Source organism: Festucalex cinctus, chromosome 20 (genome assembly GCF_051991245.1).
Source record: "Festucalex cinctus isolate MCC-2025b chromosome 20, RoL_Fcin_1.0, whole genome shotgun sequence".
Classification (NCBI taxonomy): domain Eukaryota; kingdom Metazoa; phylum Chordata; class Actinopteri; order Syngnathiformes; family Syngnathidae; genus Festucalex; species Festucalex cinctus.
In genome coordinates, this window is record NC_135430.1 from 979,121 (window position 1) to 1,003,868 (window position 24,748).

General features: G+C 41.5%; 3 protein-coding genes across 10 annotated transcripts in view; 1 reads left to right on the forward strand and 2 right to left on the reverse strand.

The window, feature by feature from the left end:
- trdmt1 (tRNA aspartic acid methyltransferase 1) overlaps positions 1 to 10,374 on the reverse strand; it is a 123,875-nt gene extending 113,501 nt beyond the window's left edge. For 3 of the 6 annotated variants that reach the window (XM_077508317.1, XM_077508319.1, XM_077508320.1), the window contains exon 1: positions 9,937 to 10,370. In XM_077508317.1, coding sequence (XP_077364443.1) covers positions 9,937 to 10,000 — 64 coding nt within the window. In that variant the 5' untranslated portion in view covers positions 10,001 to 10,370. Of the gene's footprint in view, positions 1 to 9,936 lie in introns of all 6 variants that reach the window. The other 3 variants (XM_077508316.1, XM_077508321.1, XM_077508318.1) reach the window with 3 other exon arrangements.
- Positions 5,103 to 7,967, reverse strand: LOC144009508 (E3 SUMO-protein ligase ZBED1-like). The gene is made up of 3 exons (XM_077509284.1): positions 6,379 to 7,967; positions 6,052 to 6,172; positions 5,103 to 5,946 (listed from the first exon to the last, which is right to left on the reverse strand). The coding sequence occupies exons 1-3, from the start codon at positions 7,861 to 7,863 to the stop codon at positions 5,561 to 5,563; spliced, it is 1,992 nt and encodes a 663-aa protein (XP_077365410.1). The 5' UTR covers positions 7,864 to 7,967; the 3' UTR covers positions 5,103 to 5,560.
- A 2,092-nt stretch (positions 10,375 to 12,466) lies between the features above and the next one.
- rsu1 (Ras suppressor protein 1) overlaps positions 12,467 to 24,748 on the forward strand; it is a 44,557-nt gene continuing 32,275 nt past the window's right edge. Inside the window, exons 1-3 of one of the 3 annotated variants that reach the window (XM_077509060.1) lie at positions 12,467 to 12,572; positions 18,211 to 18,321; positions 22,985 to 23,035. In XM_077509060.1, coding sequence (XP_077365186.1) covers positions 12,524 to 12,572; positions 18,211 to 18,321; positions 22,985 to 23,035 — 211 coding nt within the window. In that variant the 5' untranslated portion in view covers positions 12,467 to 12,523. Of the gene's footprint in view, positions 12,573 to 17,854; positions 18,099 to 18,210; positions 18,322 to 22,984; positions 23,036 to 24,748 lie in introns of those variants that run through there. The other 2 variants (XM_077509062.1, XM_077509061.1) reach the window with 2 other exon arrangements.

Genomic DNA, 24,748 nt, shown 5'->3' on the forward strand with positions numbered 1-24,748 from the left:
CCAATCGCTCGTCAGTGATTTTTTCATTGATATCCAGTGTGGTTCCTGGGTATGGCCTGGCTTTGCTGACCTCGCGGGTTCAAGTAAGTTGGAAGGTTTGGTTCAAAGTCGCTTGAAAGAGGTACGTTATCATATTAACAATGAGGGTGAACTCATTGGGAGAACTTTCCCTTTAATGCGCATGATATGGCGCCTGCCTGACGGTACTCGGCGCTTGACATTCAACACCTTGGCTGGCTTTTGTGTAGCCGCCACCCCTTTGAGACAGGTCGGATCCAATCGGGATGAGGATGAGTGGCCCTACGAGCCTATAACGCCCACTTCGCCCTTCCTGGACCGGGTTGACGAGCCTGGGGAACCCAGTGCCGCCCGACGGGATGCTCCAGTTGGTAAGGTTATGCCACTGTCGAGAACACCCTCCCCCACGGTTTCATCGAACACTGATGACCTGGAGGGTGTGCCAGGCGAGGATGGGGGTGGAACGGGGTCATCTCCCTCCCTGATGATAAGGGAACTAGGCCTATGGTCTCCTCTTACTGACCCTCCGTCAGACACCTTGCATTCTGAATCCCCGGTGTCTCCGTTGTCGGATGACATGGGGGGGTTGGATGAGGGTGACTGGTTGGAGCTGGGGGACGGGCTCGCGAGGTTGATCGGTTTAGACACCATTGATCTCTAGGCGGGGGTGTTGAATTGAGTAGATTGAGTAGGGTCAGATGAAACGCCATATCATGTAAAATGAGATAACAAATTAATGGGCTAGACTCAATTCTTAGTTAGAGACCAATTGGTGTCTGTAGGACTGAGAATCATTCTTTGGCCTCTGGGTGCAGTTCCTCAAAGTAACCACCAGATGCCGCCAAACCATTACAACTAAGCCACCCACTCAACAAAGACCGGACGGACATTCCTTATAAGGCCATAAAGGGCCAGATACAAATTAGTGTAGATAAATGATATCCTGAATTAAGTAATAATACACACAACTAGTGATAGACCGATATGGTTTTTTCAAGGCCGATACCGATACAGATTATTTGTAGTCAAGTTGGCCGATAACCGATATTTCAAGCCGATATTCATTTGCAGTAAAATGGGGAGGGGGGGGAATTCTTTCAAACTATATATAATTTCTCACTGAGTAACAAATTCATGTGAATGTAGCTCATTTGGGGGTTTTGTTAGGGTTCGTAAAAACGTTTCAAAAAGATTTTTGCGGTGAAAAATTGTGTGAATATGTTCCAAATGTGTTTACGACAAATAAAAACTGACTGCGAACATCTTACAAATCCTGATGAAAACCCCAAATTCGCTACGTTCGCAAGTATCCCCTGCTCAGTGAGCTTTATCGGCCTTCAGATTCAAAACATGGCCGATGCCGATATTTGTCAAAATGCCAAATATCGGCGCCGATAATCGGCCAGGGCCGATTATCGGTCTATCCCTACCAACACAATCTATATTCGACAATTGTTAGCCTGATTTATAGAGCAATGTTTATAGCACATTGAGCCCAACTATGAAGTTTTGCTGTCTTTTCTTTTCTTTTATTTATAAGCGATATTGTCTTTTATCGCTGATAATATGGCTGACCCAAAGTGATAAAAAGTCGTCACCAGCTGGGATCGAGGCCCTTTTTCCCTGCGATGTGGTCTAGATGGAGTGTATTCCAGAAGATGGATTTATGGCTGTTTGGGACTTAGATTTTTTGTACGAAGGAACTTGGACTCTTTAGCCGTGAATGGAATTTTCTTCACTGATTTGGTAAAGTACAAAACTTGTATCAATAATGATGTATAATAGGAAGATATGAATGACTAGGGTGAGTTAGGGTGGGGGCCATTTAATGCACTCTCATATCTTTAAATTATTTTTAGCCAAAAACATCTTATTGTGAATCAGGTCTTAAGCTTTTCCGAGAAATTATCAATCTTAGAAAGCTTCTGTAAAAGGTTTATATTATTCTTAATTTCCTGTTTTCTATTTTATTTTATTTTGATTGATTTAAGGTTTTATCATTAAATGTGATTTTTATGATTTATATTAGTTGTCTTATTATTGTCAATAAAATTGTTTAAAAGACAATCTTTGAATCAATCATTTTATTGTTTTGTCTTTATTTTATTTAGTTTTGGTTTTATTCCTTTTGGACGTTTTATAAGTCCAAGGTCATTTTATAAGACCAAATAAAATGATTGAAAAACTAATTGTGATTTAATTAGTTTGTTTGGTTTGTTTTAATTTTTATTTTATTTTTATTTTTGGACATTTTATAAGTCCAAGGTCGTTTTATAAGACCTTATTATTTGTCTTTGATTTTATTTTTATTTTTGGACGTTTTATAAGTCCAAGGTCATTTTATAAGACCAAATAAAATGATTGAAAAACTATTTGTGATTTAATTAGTTTGTTTGGTTTGTTTTAACTTTTATTTTATTTTTTTGGGACGTTTTATAAGTCCAAGGTCGTTTTATAAGACCTTATTATTTGTCTTTGATTTTATTTTTATTTATGGACATTTTATAAGTCCCAGGTCGTTTTATAAGACCTTATTATTTGTCTTTGATTTTATTTTTATTTTTGGACGTTTTATAAGTCCACATCATTATTTTTTTTAAGACGGACAACAGCATCGGACTTTTGGAAGAAGGTAAGTGTATTTGAACAACCTCTAACCAATGCTTCCATCTGTATTAATAAGTCAAATACTCCTGCTTGATATGTAACAAATCCGTATGATCCTTACAAGGATTATTAAATGACTAGGTCAATAACAAATGCAAACAACTCAGAGAAGTGGAGCTGCCAATTTAAGTGAGGTGTTCAGATTATCATTCCTGGGCTCTGTGTGTGTGGTTACTCACTCAGGATTGATAGGTGGATGAAAACGGATTGGCCTCATGATAAGAAGACAGTGAACAAACCTAGGTGAATCCACTTTGATATATCGGCTTATCTAATTCCCGTCTCCTCACGCTGACGCCTTAGAGCTGGTGAGGAAAAAGGGGAATTTCTAACCCTTTAATTGGAGAGTCGATCAGGACATATTTCCCGATTTAAGTCCTGCGGGTAAGCGGAAGTCGACAAAGGTGAGTGCATTTGAATTCCCGTGTTATCATTGTTGGCCATATCTAAACTAATAACGTTAGTATGATGACTCGTGTTGTTCCGATACCGTTTTATTTGCTCCCGATACCGATACCCAGCTTTGCAGTATCGGCCGATACCGATACCATACCGATACTTTAGGTTTTCTTTTTTCCTCAACATGAAAAAGCTGTCCTGCCATTGGTTCAGAGCATTCAAGGGCCAATAGGATATCTTAGATCGGCATGCAGTGAACATGTCACATACCAGTGAATGTCGTACACCAGCAAGACACAAGATGCTGCATCCAAAATCCTATATTGCAGTTAGAATATATGGTATCGGCATGTTACTGTTTCAATATGTACTTACTCATGTTATACAGTAATGGTTAAGGCAATCGCTTTGTAAGTGCAAGGTTTGGTAAGTCTTTGTTCCCACTCTGTACATTTTTTTTTTTATTATTATTTCTTGACAATACCATGTATGTTTTGAGGTTAGGGTTAGGCTAACAGCCTATCTTTGGTGGCAAAACAAAAATAAAAACTGTGAAAAGACACATAATGGGGGTGAAGCGAGGCAGCCAGGAACCACGCCCAGTGCATGACCCAGTCCGTCAATTGACCAATCAGAGCCATTTACGCCAAATAGCGCAAGCAGGAGAGTTGCCGGTCACAGCAAAAATATCCACTGACTTACTATTTAAAAAATAAAATTTAAAAACAGAAAACAACTTCCAAACATGGATTTATATGGTTATTTTTGCCTCGACAAGATGGCGTGCGCCGGTGTGTCTGGCGACTCTCTTGTCTTGGCTGTTCGTTGATGGCGCTGTGAGCTGCAGCAGCCATCTTTGTCTTTCTTTTTGTCATGGGGCGTTTCGTCTTTTGTGTGGACCCGATTTGGACTGGACTGTTCTCGGCGGTTTGGCCGTGATATTCCTCGCGGGACGGTGTCGGTCGGCGGCTGCGTCCAATCAGCGGCATGCCTGCACTAGCACGGTTTCTGTTGGGCGAGTGTCGGGGCCATCCGACTTTCCCACCGGGCACCTGTGGGTGGCTTGTGTCTTTTGCGCCAGGAGACAGGCAGCATTTTTCACAGCCCCTCTGCATGGAGGAGAAGTTGTCGCTGCTGGAAAGTCTGCACTGGTGAGCTGGATGGATGGCGCTTATGGAGTGGACTGTTCTCGGCGTTATGGCCGTGATATTCCTCGCGGGACAGTGTCGGTGTCTGGCGGTTGCGCTCATTCAGCTGCATGCCTGCACCGGTACGGTTTCTGATGGGGGAGTGTCGGGGCCATCCGACTGCCCCACCGTGCACCTGCTTGTGTTTTTTTTGCGCCAGGAAACAGGCAGCATTTTTCACAGCCCTTCTGCTCGGAGGAAATGTCGGCGCCACTGGACAGTCTACGCCGGTTAGCTAGGATGATGGCGGTAGAGCTGAGGACGCGAACGTCGCCGCTGGGCGCGGTGGTGTACGCGGGTCGTGGAGTGGATGGAGGTTCGGCGCTTGGAGGAGAGGCAGTTTGGATGGGACTGGAAAATTGGACCATTCTTTTTTGTGTGTATGGTGCTCATCGCGAACGCAGCAGCTACTTGTTTATGAGCTAGCTCATAAGTAAACTTAGCTTGTAGCAAATGTGCGTGACGTCATGCATGCTGAGATCACGTCTCTGATCAACTGCTGAAAGGAGGCTGATTCTGTCCTCTTTCATCTAAAAACTAGGGGTGGGAATCTCTGGCATAAAGCCGATTCGATGCGTATCTAGATACATGGGTTACGATTCGATACAAAAAACGATATATGTAAAGGCAGAACGGTTCGATACGATTCGGTTCAGTTTGGAAGCGATACGATTCGATTCGATATCCGGTTCGATATTTCAAATAATGCATACAGTATAGTTAAATTTGTTAACGTAGACAAATATTAAGAACCCAATCCTATGGAATAACATTCTCACAGTGTTTTCAAATATGTAAAAGAGCAGTTATCACTGAGCAATGTTTCTTTGTGGTACTGAAGGAAATAACAAAATGTCAAATGTATTTATTTTTAGACAGAGGCAAAAAAAAATATGTTCTGAGTTACATCACTGTTGGAATGGATCAAAAACCAAAATAGATTCAGAATAAACAATGGAAACAAAGTCTATCATTTCAACCTGAGCGTAGCCTAGTGTTTTGAACACAATAGGTATTAGTTACTGTAGGTAACAGAAGTGCGACATTTCAGCCTGACTATAATGTATTTTTTTTCAACAATAGGTATTAGAGGTAGGTAATAAATGTGCAACATTGCAGCCTGAGTAAATTTGAGTGCTTAGAACACAACAGGTAGGTAAAGTGCAACATTTCAAGGTAAACAGTCTACAAAGTGAAAATTGTATGTGTAAGCCTAACAAAGCAGAAGAAGCCCTTACAAAACTACAATCAAACTGTTATCCTTTTAATGAACATGTGCCTTGTTTATTTTATTCATTGTCAATGTTCACCTCTTTCTTATTAGGCAGATTTTTTTTAAGGAAGATTAACTGATCCACATGTTCAGGCTTGAGTACACTGCGTTTGCTGGAAACAACATCTCCCGCAGTGCTGAACACCCTTTCAGATGCCACACTGGTGGCTGGAATACAGAGATACCTTTTAGCAAGAGATGACAGCATTGGCAGGTCTTGCTGCTCTTGCCACCATTGTAGAGGGTTATTTTTCAGGGGCAAAGACTCACGATCTCGGTACCTCCTCACTTCCTCACTGGTCTTATCAATTACAGCTCTCACTGGTGTCTTCACCTTGAAGTCTTCTCCTAACAGCTGGTCCAAAGCTGACTTTTTCTTTTTTTTGGAAGGAGGGCCATAATCTGCAAGGGATAAAAATCATCATATTTTTTTCCTCAACATAATGGTGCAGTCCCCCCACCCCCTCCCCTTCAACTGCTCCTTGATAGCAAGTTATAACACACCACCTGTTGGTGGTACATCATTGCTCTGGGGTCCATCAGTGGTGATGTCAGGGACTTCATGGGCAGGGTCAGTCTGGCATGGATCTGTCTGCACTGTAACCTTCTCCGCTGGCTGTGCTGTTGCCTAGAAATAAGAGAAATAAAATCAGATATAATAATAGAAATAATTCTGCAGTCAGTGATGGCTAAGTAAACAAGCCTATATCAGTAGGATAAGTCAGAATACATTTTAACAGCCATAAAATATAGCAGACTGACAAAATTATGGCATGTGTTATAATATCATACTGTATGTGTTTGAATTTGAGTATGCTGACTTGAAGGACTTACCTTTTCATGCAAGGATGTAGCTTCTTCTGAGATGCTTGTGAATATTCTTTCAGCATCACTGTCTTTCAGGAAGGGCAGAGATTTAAATCGGGGGTCCAGAGCTGCTGCAGTGTGAAAGAGATGATCGAGGCCACTGTAGCGTTTCTCCATGTCATTCATAAATGCCTGCTTCATCTCTCTTAATACCACTGTGTCGTTGTCTGTTGTTTCAAATGTTTTTTTTAGCTTTGCTTTGACTGGTGAAATCACAGAAAGTGTGGGCTGCTTGTCTTCAGACATGGTTGTGGTGACCAATTTGACCGGTGCCATCAGCTTGACAATGTCTTCAGCATCACAAAAATCTTCAGCCTTTAAAGTGTTGACATCACCGTTTCTAATATCCCTGGACAATAGTGCAGCAGAAATGGCGGGCTGTTGCTCTAAAAAGCGTTCCAGCATATCATAAGAGCTGTTCCACCGGGTTGAGACATCCTGGATGAGTTTGTGGTGCGGCAAGGCCAGCTGTTTTTGTTTTTCCTGGAGAATATTCACTGCCCTAACACTGCGGTGAAAAAAACTTACCACTCGCCTCACTCTCCCAAGCAACCTTGCAACTGTGTTGACTTTGAAGGCTTTTTGTGATGCAAGGTTGATGGTGTGTGCAAAGCACATGAGGTGAGGGCTCATCTCTGCTTCCTCCCCAGCTAATACCATATTGCTGGCATTGTCGGTAATTAGGGCTGGATGCTTATCAACAAGGTTCCAATCAGTGCATGCCTGTTTCAGAAGAGCACCTATATTTTTCCCAGTGTGAGATCCTTTGAACACCCTAGTTTGTAATACATGACACTTTAATTGCCAATCTGAGTTGATGTGGTGGGCTGTAATCGTTATATATGACTCCGTTGCACATGACGTCCACGCATCGGTTGTTAATGCCACTCGCTCTGCTCTCGCCAGTTCTTCTTCCACTTGGCTCTTCACTTGCGCATACAAAGCTGGTATACACGTGTTGCTGAAATGCTTTCGGGTTGGTAATGTATATCTCGGCTCTAGGGTATGCAGCAAATCCTGAAATCCATCACACTCAACTACACTGTAAGGACATAATCCCTTAGCAATGAAACGGGTTATTGCATTCGTGATTTCCTTAGCTCGTGTCGAATTGTAGCCGAGTTTCCCGAAATACCTCTGGATACTACCCGTTACTTGCGGTGCATCGTTAGAATGCTGCTGTTTGTTCCTTGATTTTAGCTCACCATACTCGTCACGGTGCTTCCTTGTCGCATGGTTGTCCAGATTAGTTGTTGATCCAGTGTACTTCAGCGCTGCTCGGCACAATTTGCAAATGGCATAGCTTTTATCAAGTTTTCCGCCTCTTTTGTAAAATCCAAAAATGCTCCATACATGAGATGTTTGTTTCCCCGATGCGTTGAAAATCGTTCTCTCTGAATCCGTAGTTAAATTGGCGCTCGCACCGGCAATAGCCGCAGTACTCGTATCCATATTGCTTAATGTTGGTTTTCAAACACGTTGCTAACTTGTTACAGAGCTATTACTGCGCACGCGCGAGTCGCCTTCTTCTTCGTTGTCGCTGTCTCCTTCTTCGTTGTCGCCGTTGATTCTGTCGGGGGGGGGGGGGGGGGGAGTCTCCTTCTCCGTGTCTTCTTCCTCAACCCCCACCTTCACCTCCACCGCTACTCTGCATGGCAACCGATTTCTAGCTTCGCGATAGCCGGTTCAGAGCATGACAATCGGTGCATCTACTAGTTCCTGGCGGATTTTGGATCGATACAGTAGTGTGCTGTCGATACGGTCATGTTGTTCGCATTTACGAACCGATATCCGGTTGAATCGGTTTTTTGTCCCACCCCTACTAAAAACTGCTTCAAACATCAAAGCGTATGGAGGGATGGAAGAATGTTGATTTGTTGTGATTGTATTGTATTGGTGTTAATGTTTTATGTTATGTTTGTTTTTTTGTCTTTCTGTAAAGCGCTTTGTGACAGTTCAGGCTGTCTGAAAGCGCTATATAAATAAACTTGAGTTGAGTTGAGTTGAGTTGAGTTGAGTATAACAACCTAATAGTGGAGATGAAAACCAACGCCCAACGGCATGAATGAGATCACGGGTGAAATCGTTGCACACCTGTGCCCCATATGAGGGCTTTCGGAAAGAAATGTTAAAAGGTGGATCTCTGAGCAATGCCTCTCTAAGACTGACAACTCATTGTGGGAATGCTGAAGCATACTTCCATTTTACACTGTTCAAATTTCAACTAGCTTAAAAAAATTCACACCTTCTGGGGTATATATATATCATCAGATTCCACATTACTTACAGTATTTGCACAATTTAACGTTTAATATCAACTTTTCCCCCATTAATTTTCAATGGAACAGACACTGAACTTTTTCTAAGTATCACTTTCCACACCCACTTCCATACATTTAAACTTATCATCGTAGTTTACAAGTCGATTGTTGCGATTTTTTTTTTACTCAAATTTAGAAAATACCATTCAGTAAACTTGTACATGTACCCAGTAAGATTTGTATGAAATTGTATTATTTATTTATCTGAAACTTCAGTTTTATAACTGTGAGCCACTGTATTTAACAAACAGGTTGTAACCTTTTTCATGTTAGAACAGAATTGAAATAAAATATTAAGGCTTAATATTCCATTTAGGGCTGCTCGATTATGGAAAAAATAATAATCACGATTATTCAAAACAATTATTTGTTTTTGTTCAAAGCAAAAAAACATTTTTTAAACATTTGAAAATATTAAGACAAAAAAAAATATGTAAGCTCATTTTGGACCAAACAGACTTTAGAATAAATTATTATTTATGTTAGCAAAAATTTTAAGTTGGGGTGCAGCGTGTGCAATGTGACTTGTGGGGTGTAATCTAGTTTTGACAGGGGTGGTTGGTGAAATAACTTGTGTGGTCGTGCCTCAAAACAACTCAAAATTAATATTATTAGGGTTGCAGCTATCAAATATTTTGGTATTCGGATATCCTACTGGAAATTCTAGCAAATAATCGGATATTTGGATAGAAATAAAAACATACCTGTACAGTATATAGTAGTGCTGTCAAACGATTAAAATGTTTAATCTGATTAATCACACTTTTTAATTTTGATTAATCACGATTAATCAGCTAAATTATTTGCGTAATATAAAATACAAAATACCGTAATATTTTGACATTAACGTATTTTATTATCTGAATGTCATTTGCAAACATTGATTAAATGCATGTACGCAATTTCATGCATGCGTATTGTTCAAAACGTAACAGCATCATATCAACTGGGTGCAATTCAGCAATTATTAATTAATTAAACGCCAATTACTTTTGTTTTATCTAAAGTCCAGTCTGGGTGCTTTTTAAAACGACATTTACCACCGAGCAAATCAACTGGAGTCACCCCGCTCATTTTGGAACAACAGACATAGGAAATGCCGTGCATTGACCTAATCACTGACCTGTACAAGTACAAAACTTTGGTCGTAATTTAACTCCATAAACTCGACTGCCCGACTGAGAGATTATTATTCAGTACTTACGTTTTAGAGCATAATGCATCCCACCTATTCCACTGTAAAGCTCAAGCACTCGGAGAGCTTCCATTTGTCGTCGTCTCTGTCTTCTGCGGCTGTATTTAAAAACAGGGACAATACCACTACAATCTATAAGTTGAGTAGAGCGGCTAGCTCTCTTTGAAGGAAGAGAAAAAATCAGGAACTCGTTGAACTCAGCTCACACGTTCTTCCCGGCTCACAAGCAAGGAAACATCACCTCATGGTGACGGCAACTAGTGATGACGTCACGTCAATGACAAGGCGTTCCGAAAAGGAAAACAAAACGCCCTTTTCCTGTCTGAAGTAAGAAAACATCACCTTTCCTCTCTGAGAGTGCAAATGTCTCACCGTGCAACTCTTCTGCGGGAGTCATTAAGACAGTGCAAGTCTTCCAGACAGATTTAACTTTCCTGTGTCATAGGCTATAGAGAAGATAACAAGAAGCATAGTCGAGCATGCTTTTGTAGGATTTACGGTAGTGTACAAGAAGAGACGCTGGCACGGAGAACGACATCCGGTTTTCAAAATAAAAGATCGTTTTTCAAAAATAAAATTCAGTTCAAACGCAGTTTAAAAGATGTTTGTTTTTATTATTATTTTGAACAGTTTGAAATATGTTTCACTATAACAGTACCAATTCACATTTCACTCGGAATGCACTGTTGTGGGGGGGTGATATTGAGCAATAACATTGATATGTACAATATTAAGTTAATTTAAAATGAAGGAAAGGTTGAAATGGAGAAAAAAAGAGGTGTGTGTCATTGAGCAGACATGCCACTATGGGCCAGTACTAATTTGGGGTCAATAGGTCACATGACCTAGAATCTATTAAGCTTCTAATGTTATATAACTAATATTTATAGAAAAAAAAATATTAAAAATATCTGGAGGTCTAAAATGAAAAAATAAAAGGTGGGCATCATCTATCAGACATGCCACTATGATGCAGCATTAGTCTGGGGTCAATAGGTCACATGGCCTGGGAACTATTGAGCTCAAAAGCTAATATTTACACATTTAAAAAAAAAAGGGAAAAAAAAGAAAAAAAAAAGAAAGAAAATTGTTAAAAATAAGTGGTCTAAAATGAAAAAATAAAAGGTGTGCATCATCTATCAGACATGCCACGATGATGCAGCATTGGTTTGGGTTCAATAGGTCACATGGCCTGGAAGCTATTGAGCTGAGAAGCTAATATTTATGGATAGATAGAAAAAAAATGTTAAAAATAAGTGGAGATCTAAAATGGAAAAATAAAACAAATGCATCATCTATCAGACATGCCACTATGATGCAGCATTGGATTTGCGGTCAATAGGTCACGTGGCCTGGAAGCTATTTAGCTCAGAAGCTAATATTTACAGATATATAGAAAAAAAAAATTAAAAATAAGTGGCGGTCTAAAATTAAAAAATAAAAGGTGTGCATCATCTATCAGACATGCCACGATGATGCAGCATTGGTTTGGGGTCAATAGGTCACATGGCCTGGAAGCTATTGAGCTGAGAAGCTAATATTTACGGATAGATAGAAAAAAAACGTTAAAAATAAGTGGAGATCTAAAATGGAAAAATAAAACATATGCATCATCTATCAGACATGCCACTATGATGCAGCATTGGTTTGGGGTCATTAGGTCACATGGCCTGGAAGCTATTGAGTTCAGAAGCTAATATTTACAGATATATAGAAAAAAAATATTAAAAATAAGTGGAGGTCTAAAATGAAAAAATAAAAGGTGTGCATCATCTATCAGACATGCCACGATGATGCAGCATTGGTTTGGGGTCAATAGGTCACATGGCCTGGAAGCTATTGAGCTGAGAAGCTAATATTTATGGATAGATAGAAAAAAAACGTTAAAAATAAGTGGAGATCTAAAATGGAAAAATAAAACATATGCATCATCTATCAGACATGCCACTATGATGCAGCATTGGTTTGGGGTCAATAGGTCACATGGCCTGGAAGCTATTGAGCTCAGAAGCTAATATTTACATATATATAGAAAAAAATTATTAAAAATAATTTGGAGGTCTAAAATGAAAAAATAAAAGGTGTTCATCATCTATCAGACATGCCACTATGATGCAGCACTGATTTTGGGTCAATAGGTGACGTATCCTGGTAGCTATTGAGCTCAAAAGCTAATATTTACAGAAAAAAAATATTAAAAATAAGTGGCGGTCTAAAATGAAAAAATAAGAGGTGTGTCATTTATCAATGCAATTAAATTATTGAATTATCATTTTAATAATCAACATTTCAATCTTTATCAGAGTAATCATAAGTATAATTCTTCCCATAATCGTCCAGCCCTACCTGGAAGCTATTTGAAGTACAGTATTCGTTACTACTTCTTTTAACTGTCATGCTGTGTGTTTTGCAGGCTGTGCTGTTCAGTGATTGTTTTGTGATTGCAGCTGCCTGACCTCTGTTTGCACCTGGCTTGATGGCCACACCTGTGCCTCATGGCTCCTGATTAGCAAAGCTATATAGAGCTTGTCATTGTGGCTTGTGTTTGTCGGACTAAATCTCTTGCAAGCCACTTTCGCCCAAGTTAGTTACGACCATGTTTTTGACTCTCGCCTCGTTCTTTGGATTCTCGATTTCGCCTGCTGGTTGGTATTGTTATTGTTCTCTGATTCTTACCAGGTTTTTGTGTCAGCACTTTAAGTTCTACTCCTTGCCTTTTGCAAGCTCTTTTTGTTATTGTTACTTCCGCGTCTTGGCGTGCGTTTTTTGTTGTTACTTGATATTTTAGACTTCCGTGTTTTTGTATTTGGTGTGCTTGAGTATAATAAATATTGTAAACTCTGAATCGTGTGTCCGCGCTTCTGGGATACACACCACACCTTACATTAACAGTGTACTCAAAACAGTTTGCTCGCGTTATTAGTGAGTATGAACATTACCCAAAAATCTATCCATCCATATTCTACCACTTATTGCACCAGCTTTAACAGTGAAGCCCAGACTTCCCTCTCCCCAGCCACTTCATCTAGCTTCTCAGGCGGGATCCCAAGGTATTCCCAGGCCAGCTGAGAAACATAGTGTGTCCTGGGTCATCCCCGTGGCCTCCCGCCGTTGGGACATGTCCGGAACACCTCTCCAGGGAGGTGTCCAGTAGGCATCCGAAACAGATGCCTGAGACACCTCAGCCATCCTCTCAATGCGGAGGAGCAGCGGCTCGACTCTGAGTACCTCCCTGATAGCCGAGCTCTTGAGGGAGAGCCCGGACACCCTATGGCTGAAACTCATTTCGGCCATTCCAAAAACCTGTTTAAAATAAATAAAATAGAAACTGCAAAGCACAGGTTTATTGGTGAACAATGATCGAATAATTCTTTATTTGCATAGAGCGTACGCCCACAGTTTTGCTGCCCTTGCTCTTTTTAATTGGTTGGTTAAAATTTAAACCCAAACATTCCTCATGATACCAGCGGTTATAAGTGTAAAATATATTAGACTAAGTGCAATTTCTGGAGAAATTGCGTGTGAATGCTGAAAGCTGAATGTTAATAGCTGAATGCTAATGAAGGGAACAAAGAAACTGTGAAAATTACATAGTAATAGTAATAGTAATCGTAGTAGTAGTCATAGAAACAGTAGTAGTATTACTAGTAATAAGTAGTATGTAGCGATAATTGGGTCGTCTTTTGGACGAATTAATAATCTGGACGTTACAGAGGTAAATTGTATTTACCTCGATAACCTCTAGGGGCACCACGTTGGCTTTGCTTTGGGTTAACAGGAGCAAGCAACGACCAAAATCCTTTCTTCATCAGTCATTTATAATCTAAAGTCGCCACACTCGATATTCAGTGGTTCGTTGTACTAACAAAAGAATAATAATCCACTCTGAAACACAGATGACTTAGGCGGAATAGAGTTAATAAAACATTCATTTATTCACGATTGCTACGCTTCAGAATCAAAACACTGCCTATCTAACTATCCTACCGTCAGAAGAAAAGAAACCAAAAAAAGCTAATCAAAATAGGGAAAGAATGCGAACGAATAAGGAAACAGGAAAAAGAGAAATTTAACTTGCCAGGTCTGTGATATGTTTCAAATGTTAGTTGCTCACAGTGAGATGCCGAATTGGGGGGACCAAAGTGCACTTACGAGTTGGATGTTGCGTAGAACGAGCAGAAACGGGAGGTCTTTGGAAAAGGGGGAAAAATAGTCAATGTTCGTTCAAAAAGGCAAGAAAAATCAAAAAGGGGCTATTCCACAGGTGAGCAAGGGAGCCGCTCGGGGGCTGACGTAGTTGTGCGGCTCGTCCCTTGATTGGTCGGCGAGATGTTTCTCCGGCGAGGTTAGTTCTGCCGGACAGCTGTCCGACTCCAGGTGTTGAAGCTCGGTTCGCGGCGTGCCAGCGTACGGGGAAGGCCCACAGTTGGAGGTGCGCTTGCACAGTGGCGGGGCGCCACCGAATAGCAGGTGAGATGCGGTGCGGCTTAGGTGCACAACCTTGAGTCCGGCGGTACGTTGCAAGTGTACCCCGGGGCCGCGGAGCTCGCTGCTGGCGGACAGTAGAAGAAGCGGGAGAGAGAGCGGTCGGGAAGAGAGCGAGAGAGGGGGTCCCCTCGTCTTTTTCAAGTCTATGGGCGGGGCTTCAGTAGGTGGTGGCAAACCCTTCTGTTCGCTCACGCACAAAACACATGTGGACTGGTTGAGCGAACTCCCATGCACCCTCGAGGACCCTGCCGAGGGTGTAGAGCTGGTCCACTGTTCCACGGCCAGGACGAAAACCACACTGCTCCTCCTGAATCCGAGATTCGACTTCCTGACGGACCCTTAAAAAGGGGGACCACCACCCCGGTCTGCCAATCCAGAGGCACTGTCCCCGATGTCCACGCGATGTTGTAGAGGCGTGTCAACCACGACAGCCCCACAACATCCAGAGTCTTGAGGAACTCCGGGCGGATCTCATCCACCCCCGGGCTCTGCCACCAAGGAGCTTTCCAACCACCTCAGTGACTTCGGCCCCAGAGATAGGAGAGCCCACCTCAGAGTCCCCAGACTCTGCTTCCTCAAAGGAAGACGTGTCGGTGGAATTGAGGAGGTCCTCGAAGTATTCCCCCCACCGATTCACGACGTCCCGAGTCGAGGTCAGCAGCACACCATCGCCACTATACACAGTGTTAATGGTGCACTGCTTTCCCCTCCTGAGACGCCGGATGGTGGACCAGAATTTCCTCGAAGCCGTCCGGAAGTCGTTTTCTATGGCCTCACCGAACTCCTCCCATGTCCGAGTTTTTGCCTCAGCAACCGCCGAAGCCGCGTTCCGCTTGGCCAGCCGGTACCCGTCAGCTGCCTCCGGAGTCCCACAGGCCAAAAAGGCCCGATAGGACTCCTTCTTCAGCTTGACGGCATCCCTTACCGCTGGTGTCCACCAGCGGGTTCGAGGATTGCCGCCGCGACAGGCACCGACCACCTTACGGCCACAGCTCCGATCGGCCGCCTCAACAATGGAGGCGCGGAACATGGCCCATCAATGTCCCCCGCCTCCCCCGGGACAAGGGAGAAGCTCTGCCGGAGGTGGGTGTTGAAACTCTTTCTGACAGGGGATTCCGCCAGACGTTCCCAGCAGACCCTCACAATACGTTTGGGTCTGCCAGGTCGGACCGGCATCTTCCCCCACCAACGGAGCCAACACACCACCAGGTGGTGATCAGTTGACAGCTCTGCCACTCTCTTCACCCGAGTGTCCAAAACATGCGGCCGCAAATCCGATGACACGACTACAAAGTCGATCATCCAACTGCGGCCTAGGGTGTCCTGGTGCCAAGTGCACATATGGACACCCTTATGTTTGAACATGGTGTTCGTTATGGACAGTCCGTGACGAGCACAGAAGTCCAATAACAGAACACCGCTCGGGTTCCGATCGGGGGGGCCGTTCCTCCCAATCACGCCCCTCCAGGTCTCACTGTCATTGCCCACGTGAGCGTTGAAGTCCCCCAGCAGGACGAGGGAGTCCCCAGGGGGAGCGCTCTCCATCACACCCTCCAAGGACTCCAAAAAGGGTGGGTACTCTGAACTGCTGTTTGGTGCATATGCACAAACAACAGTCAGGACCCGTCCCCCCACCCGAAGGCGGAGGGAGGCTACCCTCTCGTCTACCGGGGTAAACCCCAACGTACAGGCGCCGAGCCGGGGGGCAATAAGTATGCCCACACCTGCTCTGCGCCTCTCACCGTGGGCAACTCCAGAGTGGAAGAGAGTCCAACCCCTCTCGAGAGGACTGGTACCAGAGCCCAAGCCGTGTGTGGAGGAGAGTCCGACTTTGTCTAGTCGGAACTTCTCCGCCTCACACACCAGCTCGGGCTCCTTCCCTGCCAGAGAGGTGACATTCCATGTCCCAAGAGCCAGCTTCTGTAGCTGGGGGTCGGTCAGCCAAGGTCTCCTCCCTTGGCTGCCACCCAGCCTACACTGCACCCGACCCCTTTGGCCCCTCCCACCGGTGGTGAGCCCGTGGGAAGGGGGACCCACGTTTCCTTTTCGGGCTGTGCCCGGCCGGGCCCCATGGGTGCAGGCCCGGGCACCAGGCGCTCGCCAACGAGCCCCACCTCCGGGCCTGGGTCCAGAGGGGGGCCCCGGTGACGCGCGTCCGGGCAAGGGAAACGTATCTCCAAATATTTTATTCATCAAAAGGGGTTTTTGAGCCGTGCTTAGTCTGGCCCCTCACCTAGGACCTGTTTGTCATGGGTGACCCTGCCAGGGGCATAAAGGATCATGGGGACACGCAAACCCCTCCACCACGGTAAGGTGCCGGCTCACGGAGGGGCCATGTGACCTATTGACCCCAAATAAATGCTGCATCATAGTGGCATGTCTGTTAGATGATGCACACCTTTTATTTTTACATTTTAGACCGCCAGTTATTTTTAATATATATATTTTTTGTATATCTGTAAATATTAGCTTCTGAGCTCAATAGCTTCCAGGCCATGTGACCTATTGACCCCAAACCAATGCTGCATCATTGCGGCATGTCTGATAGATGATGCACACCTTTAATTTTTTTCATTTTAGACCCCCACTTATTTTTTATATTTTTTTTCTATAAATATGAGCATTTTTGCTAAACTCTTTGACTGCCGAAGACGATTAATAATGATTAGTAAAATTACAATGAATGGAATGTGATCTTTCTTTTAGTATCCACATTGTATGTGTAGTAAAGGCAAACAATATTCTTTTTGCCTTGAAAGATGAGTTAAAATGCTTGAAATCGGCTGGCACTGTGGGATTTTATTTTTTATTTTTATTATTTTTTTGGATAACATGTGGCAGTCAAACAGGTAATGTGACCCCAAGTTACGTAGTACTGGCTCATAGTTTGCATGTCTGCTCAATTACACACACCTCTTCTTTTTTTTTTTCTCCATTTTAAACTTTCCTTCATTTTAAATTAACTTAATATTGTACATATCAATATCAATATCACCCCACAAGAGTGCATTCTCAATGAAATGTGAATTGGTACTGTGTTATAGTGAAACATCTTTTATCCATCCATCCATTTTCTTGACTGCTTATTCCTCACAAGGGTCACGGGGGGAGCTCGCGCCTATCTCAGCTGGCTCTGGGCAGTAGGCGGGGGACACCCTGGACTGGTTGCCAGCCAATCGCAGGGCACACAGAGACGAACAACCATCCACACTTACAAGCACACCTAGGGACAATTCGGAGCACAAACATCTTTTAAACTGTTCAAAATAAAAATACAAACAAACATCTTTTAAACTGCGTTTAAATTGAATTTTATTTTTGAAAACTAATCTTTTAATTTGAAAACCGGATGTTGTTCTCCGTATCAGAGGATGCCGGCTTCTCTTCGAGCACACTACCGTAAATCCTACAAAAGGGCGAACAGATAAAATGAAATGCGGCTGACTTGACCACGTAAAAAGAAAAGGCGGCTAGCTTTAGCTCAGTGTCTAGAGTCTTGTCTGTGGAGGGCAGCATTACGCTTTGACAGCACACAGCCTGCCAAAACAGCATTGAAAGAAGAAACAACTGTGGAAAGTCATATCCTTTTTTGGTATGGTGACTTTAGTCTTCACAAGAGGCGCAAAGAGAGTTTAACGCGGTTAATAAATATTTTAATTCCATTATTTTTTTTATAATCAACGGTAAGTTTCGTATGTTCAATACGTTTTGTTGCCTTGGTTGTATTTGTATCTATGAGCTACGGTGTAACAATGGAATAGGAATGGCAAATGTTATTCTCTTTTTCACCATCAGAAATGTCCAAGTCATTGAAGAAAATAGTGGATGAGAGTCGGGAGAAGAACCTTCCCGACGTCGAAATGTGTGACAGAGGCATTTCGAACTTGCTGGACATACCCGGACTATGTAAGAATGCATTACTTTACTTTGCAATCTCGTGAAGTGAGAACAATACTGTACTACCCTGTACGCCCCTGAATTTTTTTCTTTTTTTTTTCTTTCGGTTGCGTTTGGACAGCATGGACAGCAATGTATAGTCATGCCAAATCAGGTTAAATAAGTCAAGGTTAGTTTTATTCCCAAGAAGCACAATTAATATTATTATAAACACAGTGTGGTTATGCACTGTTTAAAAAGTATTATGCCACATTTGACAATAAAAAAAACAAAAAAAAAACGTCTTCAATAATGAAGTACAATATATTGCACATAATAAAATTAACTGGTTATAAGTCAAACTTTACTCGTTCGAATCAAATGAAGCTTGAAGAATTCATGTCAGATTTCTCATGGTTTGAGAGTTATCCCGACTTTTCTGTGGCCGGATTGTAAGAGTGAGTGGGTACTGTAGTGTTACCATGATTTACAGCCCAGAGATATACAGTGTGCTCCATAATTATTGTACTGGTTAAGAAGTGTTTACAATACACGTATCGATACGCAGGTGGCAGAATCGATATTGCTCATTTAATTGTAAATAGGCAGTTCACGATGCATTGCTTGTGCAGGCCGGGCTGTGTAAACAGCAGCCTTTTATAAGTTAATTTTCTTAATTAACTTCAAGCGCAAGCTAGGGATATAACGATATCCAAACATCACGATACGATATTATCACAACATGAAGGTCACAATACGATAATTATCACGATATTGTGGGGGTGTTGGAGATGTTTAAAAAAGATCACAATACACGCTTCTGTTCTCAACCAAATCGGTTTTCAACCAGAAAATTCGAGAATTTTATGTCTCAGAGCTCGTCCAAAATTGGCTCTCAACCAAACTGAAAAAAGCTGAGCGTACCTGAACGCAACTCAATCGGGTCCCGAGCTAACTCAAATGCCCAGGATGCTTCCTCCGTAGCACATTCGTGTTCAAAGTTCGTTTGGAGCAGACCTGTTCATTGTTATTTAAGCAAATCTTTTTTTTTTTTTTGTTTTGCATCGTGTATTAGCCCCTAATCATGCGTCCAAAGAAAGCAAGTGCAAGTGGTAAAGCTGGTGAAGAAAAGAGAAAATTAGTGCGCAGAACTATTGAATTTAAAAAAAGAAATGCTTGCATTTTGTTGTTTTTTTTTCATCATTTTAGAGAGGATATCTAAATAAAACAGTGTCTATTTCTACCCTTTTCTATTTATGGTAAACAGTATACAGTGCAGTTTATGGTGTAAAATAGTAAAAAAAAAGAAAACTTGGAAAAAGTTTTTTTAGACTTGGAACAGATTAAAATTATTATTGATCTGGAACGGATTATGTTCGAAAACCGAGGTTTGACTGTATTGTAAAAAAAGAGAGCTCATACAAAAAAAAAAAAAAAAACAGCACAATATTGTGCTTTTGTACATAACAGCAATGCATATATACCACCTACAACAGGGGTGTCCAAACTACGGCCCGGGGGCCATTTGTGGCCCGCCGTCCATTTTTTAATGGCCCATTTCATTTGCTAAAAATGGCATTTGACTCAGTTAAAATAAAATAAAAACAAAAATGTTTGGAAATGGTTAAAGTAAGACTGGAGAGTGTCGAAAAACACAGGTGCTATTAAAGGTTATTTTAGTTAACTAAAACTAAGGAAAAAACAAAAATTCAAAAAACCTTCGTTAACGAAATGAACAAAAATGAAGATGCTTTTTAAAAAAAGAAAACTAACTGAAACTACATTTTATGTTTACAAAACTAACTAAAATAAAACTATAATTATAGCAAAAATGTCCTTCATTTTAGTCTTTTGGTAATTAATTTAAACCGGAATAATGATGTCGTGCCCATGGTGTTTTTTAAATGTTGCGCATGAGTAATACACATTTTAAAAAAAAAACCTAAAACTAATAATGAAACTAACTAAACTAAAACTAAGCATTTATTAAATTACTAAAACTAATTTAAAAAACCTAACAGAACCACCCTGAAAAATAAAACAAACTAAATAAAAAACAAAAACAAAACTCAAAACAAAATAAAAACTAAAATGAAAAATTCCAAAACTATAATAACCCTACTGCCATATTAAAAATAAATTGGTTCATATACCATAGTATTTTTCTAAATATGCAAAAGCACAAATAAATTATTTGTACAATTATTAAGACGAAACACAATTTCTCTTCATAACATTATGTGGCCCTTGCATCCTTCTGATTTTCTGTATGTGGCCCTCAAATGAAAAAGTTTGGACACCCCTGATCTACAATCTCTAATAATAATATTGAGGCACTTACTTGGTAATGCAAGCACACGTTGATCGCTTCACAAGCAAATTAGGTTCCCCTTTATCTGACAATTAGCATAATTTTAAATATAGAAGGCCAAAACATCCCTAATGAAAATTAAATTGCACGAATAAACTAGTCACTAGAAGGTGCTAGAACTGCACAAATGGAAATCAACATGACTTTTTGAACAAATGTGTTCCTTTTAAATATTGTGAAAATGACGACGATGATATTGTGGCAGTTTTTATTTTATATCACAATATCACGATATTGCCCTTATCGTGAAATCCCTAGTGCAAGCAGCAGTAGGAGGAAGTGGAGGAAGCGGAGGAAATGTGTAGGTGCCAGCGTGTCCCACAAGTAAAGCCCCATTCACACGGACTGTGGAAGAGACGTGGTACGTTTAACGTACATCTTCCGCACGGCTTCCGCAAGGACGCAAATTCACAAATTCTGCACCCACCAGACCACAAGATCACGTGGGGTTTCACGCTGGATTGTTGAGTTCACGTAATAACAACCGTGTATATAGAGTTCTATTTGAAAACAATAGCCCCGTTTGCCTGTTGTCACATCGATATGCTTTGGGGATATTATATCTGGGACTTCTACCATGGCTCTTCTAGCATGTGTAAGTACGTTTTGTATTTTGTTGTTTATTTCGAGCTGATATTTTGTCTTAAAGATCCCCTGTTATGAGCTTTGCAGCAATTACACCAATCATCCTCTGAACACCCTAATACTGTATCAAAAGAAATGTTCACGGAATTGTACCTTGTTGTAAAGTTGCAGTCTCCACGAGGAAGGTCTACTGTTAGCCTAGCATCAAACGAATGGATTTTGGTGGGCGTAGCCAAGGCATGCCAGACTTAGATGTGTGTTTTTGACGACAAAATGAGTCTTCACGTCTGCACTTGAAGTAATATTGGCTATTAGTTGCAATAGTTGGCATCGATCTCGGGATAAGTGAAAGATGTTCTGCTAATCCACGTTTGCATTGTCCCAAATTCCTGAAGCAGTCGTCAGTTAAATGTTTGCCACAAACTGTCAGGGCTGCTAAACCTTACGATGCACATTTTCTGGGTGCAGATTGACACCCCGTACCGGTCGAACCATAAGTCCTACGGGGAAAATTAACACATCCCCGGAACCAGCTCGACCTTGGCTTTACTACGGCGTCGGTGCCGGCCCTCCACGACCGTCCGGTCCGGAGATACGGGGCCGCAAGATCGGCCACCCGACTCTCGGGAGATGAATTGACACTAGGGCTGGGTATTGCCGCCAACCTCACGATACGATACGATACGTATCACGATACAGGGGTCACGATACGATACGTATTGCGATACATATGTATCCCACATGAGACACGTGACATGTTAAGTTTATAAGTAAATAAATGTTGATATTCTTCGTCTGCTTTCATTTTTCTTAGCAAGAGACAGTGTCCAATCACTGGTGAGCTATTTTTGCATTAATTGAAGGCAATTAACTTCAAAGACGCTGCTGGGTTTTATTTTTTAGGTACAATCCAAGCTGCAAAGGCAAACGTTAACTGCCTATTTGAAGTTAACGAGCAATATCGATTCTGACGCCTGCGTATCGATACGTGTATTGTAATGAGGCCCGCAACGATATATTGCCGTATCGACTTTTTGAGCACGCCCCTAATTGACACCCCCATACCGGTCGAACCATACGACCTATGGGGAAAATGAACACAACCCTGGAACCAGCTCGACCTTGGCTTTCCAGCGGCATCAGTGCCACAGACCAGTCCATCAGTGCCACAGATCAGTCCACGACCCTCCGGCCCGGAGATACGGGGCCGCGATATCGTGGACCATGCTGTCCTCCTGCTGCTGCTGTTTGTTTGCTCGGGGGGAGGGGTTGAAAATTGTGAGGGTGGAGTTCGCGCTGAGCTAGTGACGTGTAAAACCGAAAAAGGTGGGGTTAATGACGTGTCAAACCGACCTGCTGGAACAGCCCATTTGAGAGTGCTGTTTGAGCTAATGTGATACAAACACCCATAGGAAAGGGAAACATGGGTCGTTTATTTCACAACTTTGGGGACTTAGTCAGGCTATGGTACGGCATACTTATGTCAAAAACACCCCAAAAGTGAACATTTCATTTGAGGGGACCTTTAAATGTCCGACACATGTAGTTAGCTAGCTTCCCTCCCAAAAAAAATGATTTCGCTAATGGTTTTATTTTTAAATATACCGGATTTACCTTGATGCAAGACGACCGACTTCCTGCCTGGCTCGTGTAATTTCTTCAGCTTCATGAAAATCTGCGTGCGGCGTCTGGGAAAAAATAGAATATAATATAATTTTATGTTCCTTGTCTTTTTAGTCACTTTGTCCAACATCACTCAATTGGTCCTGAGTCACAACAAGCTCACAGGTAAGCCATCTATAAATATTACTTTGTTGTTGTGTTATTTGTACTTGTGAATAGGGACAGCCCGATTATCGGCCGGGCCGAGTATCGGTGCCGATATTTGGCATGTTGACAAATTTTTACATGTGTATGTACTTATGTGCGTGCATGCGCATGTGTGCCCACATATGCTAAATACTTAATGTTTGGAAATAGGGCTGGGACAACGCGTCAACGTCATCGATGATGTAGACGCAAAAAATGCATTTTTTCCATGAATTTTTCTCTCGGTTACTCGATTTAGCAACAAATTCTACTATTATTATTGGAGGTGATTTTAACACGGTCTTGAACCCGTTAATAGATCGTTCTAATAATACGATATATACAAGGCGATTACGATCCGCTAAAGTAATAGATGAATATATTGAGGATTTTGGCCTCAGCGATGGCTGGAGACTTCAAAACCCAACTAAGAAGGAATTTACTTTCTTCTCTGCTGTGCACCGATCATTCTCAAGAATTGATTTTTTCCTTACAAATAATTCTATTGTTGATAAAACTGCTATAAAAATACATTCTATAATTATAAGTGATCATGCACCAGTCTCCCTCACTCTACAAATTGACTCTACCTTTAAACCTCCCCCGATATGGCGTTTTAACATCTCATTACTGAAAGACGTAGAGTTTGATAAAATTATTAGAAGGAAGTGGGCAGATTTTTTGGAAATAAATGACTCTCCAAATATATCTCCATCTCTTCTCTGGGAAGCAGGGAAAGCGGTAATTAGAGGGAAAATTATATCATATTCAACTTATAAAAAGAAACAGGATCAAAAATTAGAAAAATACCTGGAAGATAAAATTAAACAACTAACGGATGAATATGTATTAAACCCAAATAATCAAATATGGATAGAACTACAGAATATAAAAATACAGTTAGATAACATGTTATCTAAAAAGACAGAGTTTATAATACAACAGTTGAGATATAATAATTTTGAACATAATAATAAATCAGGTAAATTCCTGGCAAATCAACTTCAACGGAATCGGGAAAAATCTCTTATAACGGCTATTAACTCATTCACTGCCTTTGACAAGTATACTTGTCAATTGTAGAGCGGTGCTAAATGGGGGCGAATCTGAGCATGCTCCACTGTAAATATCAAACTTGGAAACAACTTTACTGATGCCCAACCACCGGTAGCTGACATCATAGCCCCATTTTATAGGAAATAAACACAGTTTCAGAGTCCATGGGAGAAATGGCTGTATTTTGGCAAACCTACATTTTTCTGCTGTCAACTATAAAAGAACGGGACGGGACAAAAAGTAGGGAGTCTATTCTGTTATTTGGTAGATTCGGTTTATATATAATTATTGAATGGAATATCACGTGAGTATTGGAAATGTAAAAATTTTCTATAATGACTGGCAGTGAATGAGTTAAAGATATAAATGGTGAATGCACACAATCACCAGAAGAAATTAACCATATTTTTTATAACTATTATCGAAATCTATACACAGAAATTAATAGACCTAACCCTGAATATATTGAGGGATTCCTAAACAGCTTAAATATACCTCAGTTATCTATTGAACATAAAGATATTCTCGATACCCCGCTTACTATAGATGAGTTGTATCGTGCTTTAGACAGTATGCCTAATGGCAGAGCACCTGGTCCAGACGGCTTTCCGGCTATATTTTTTTAAACATTTCTGG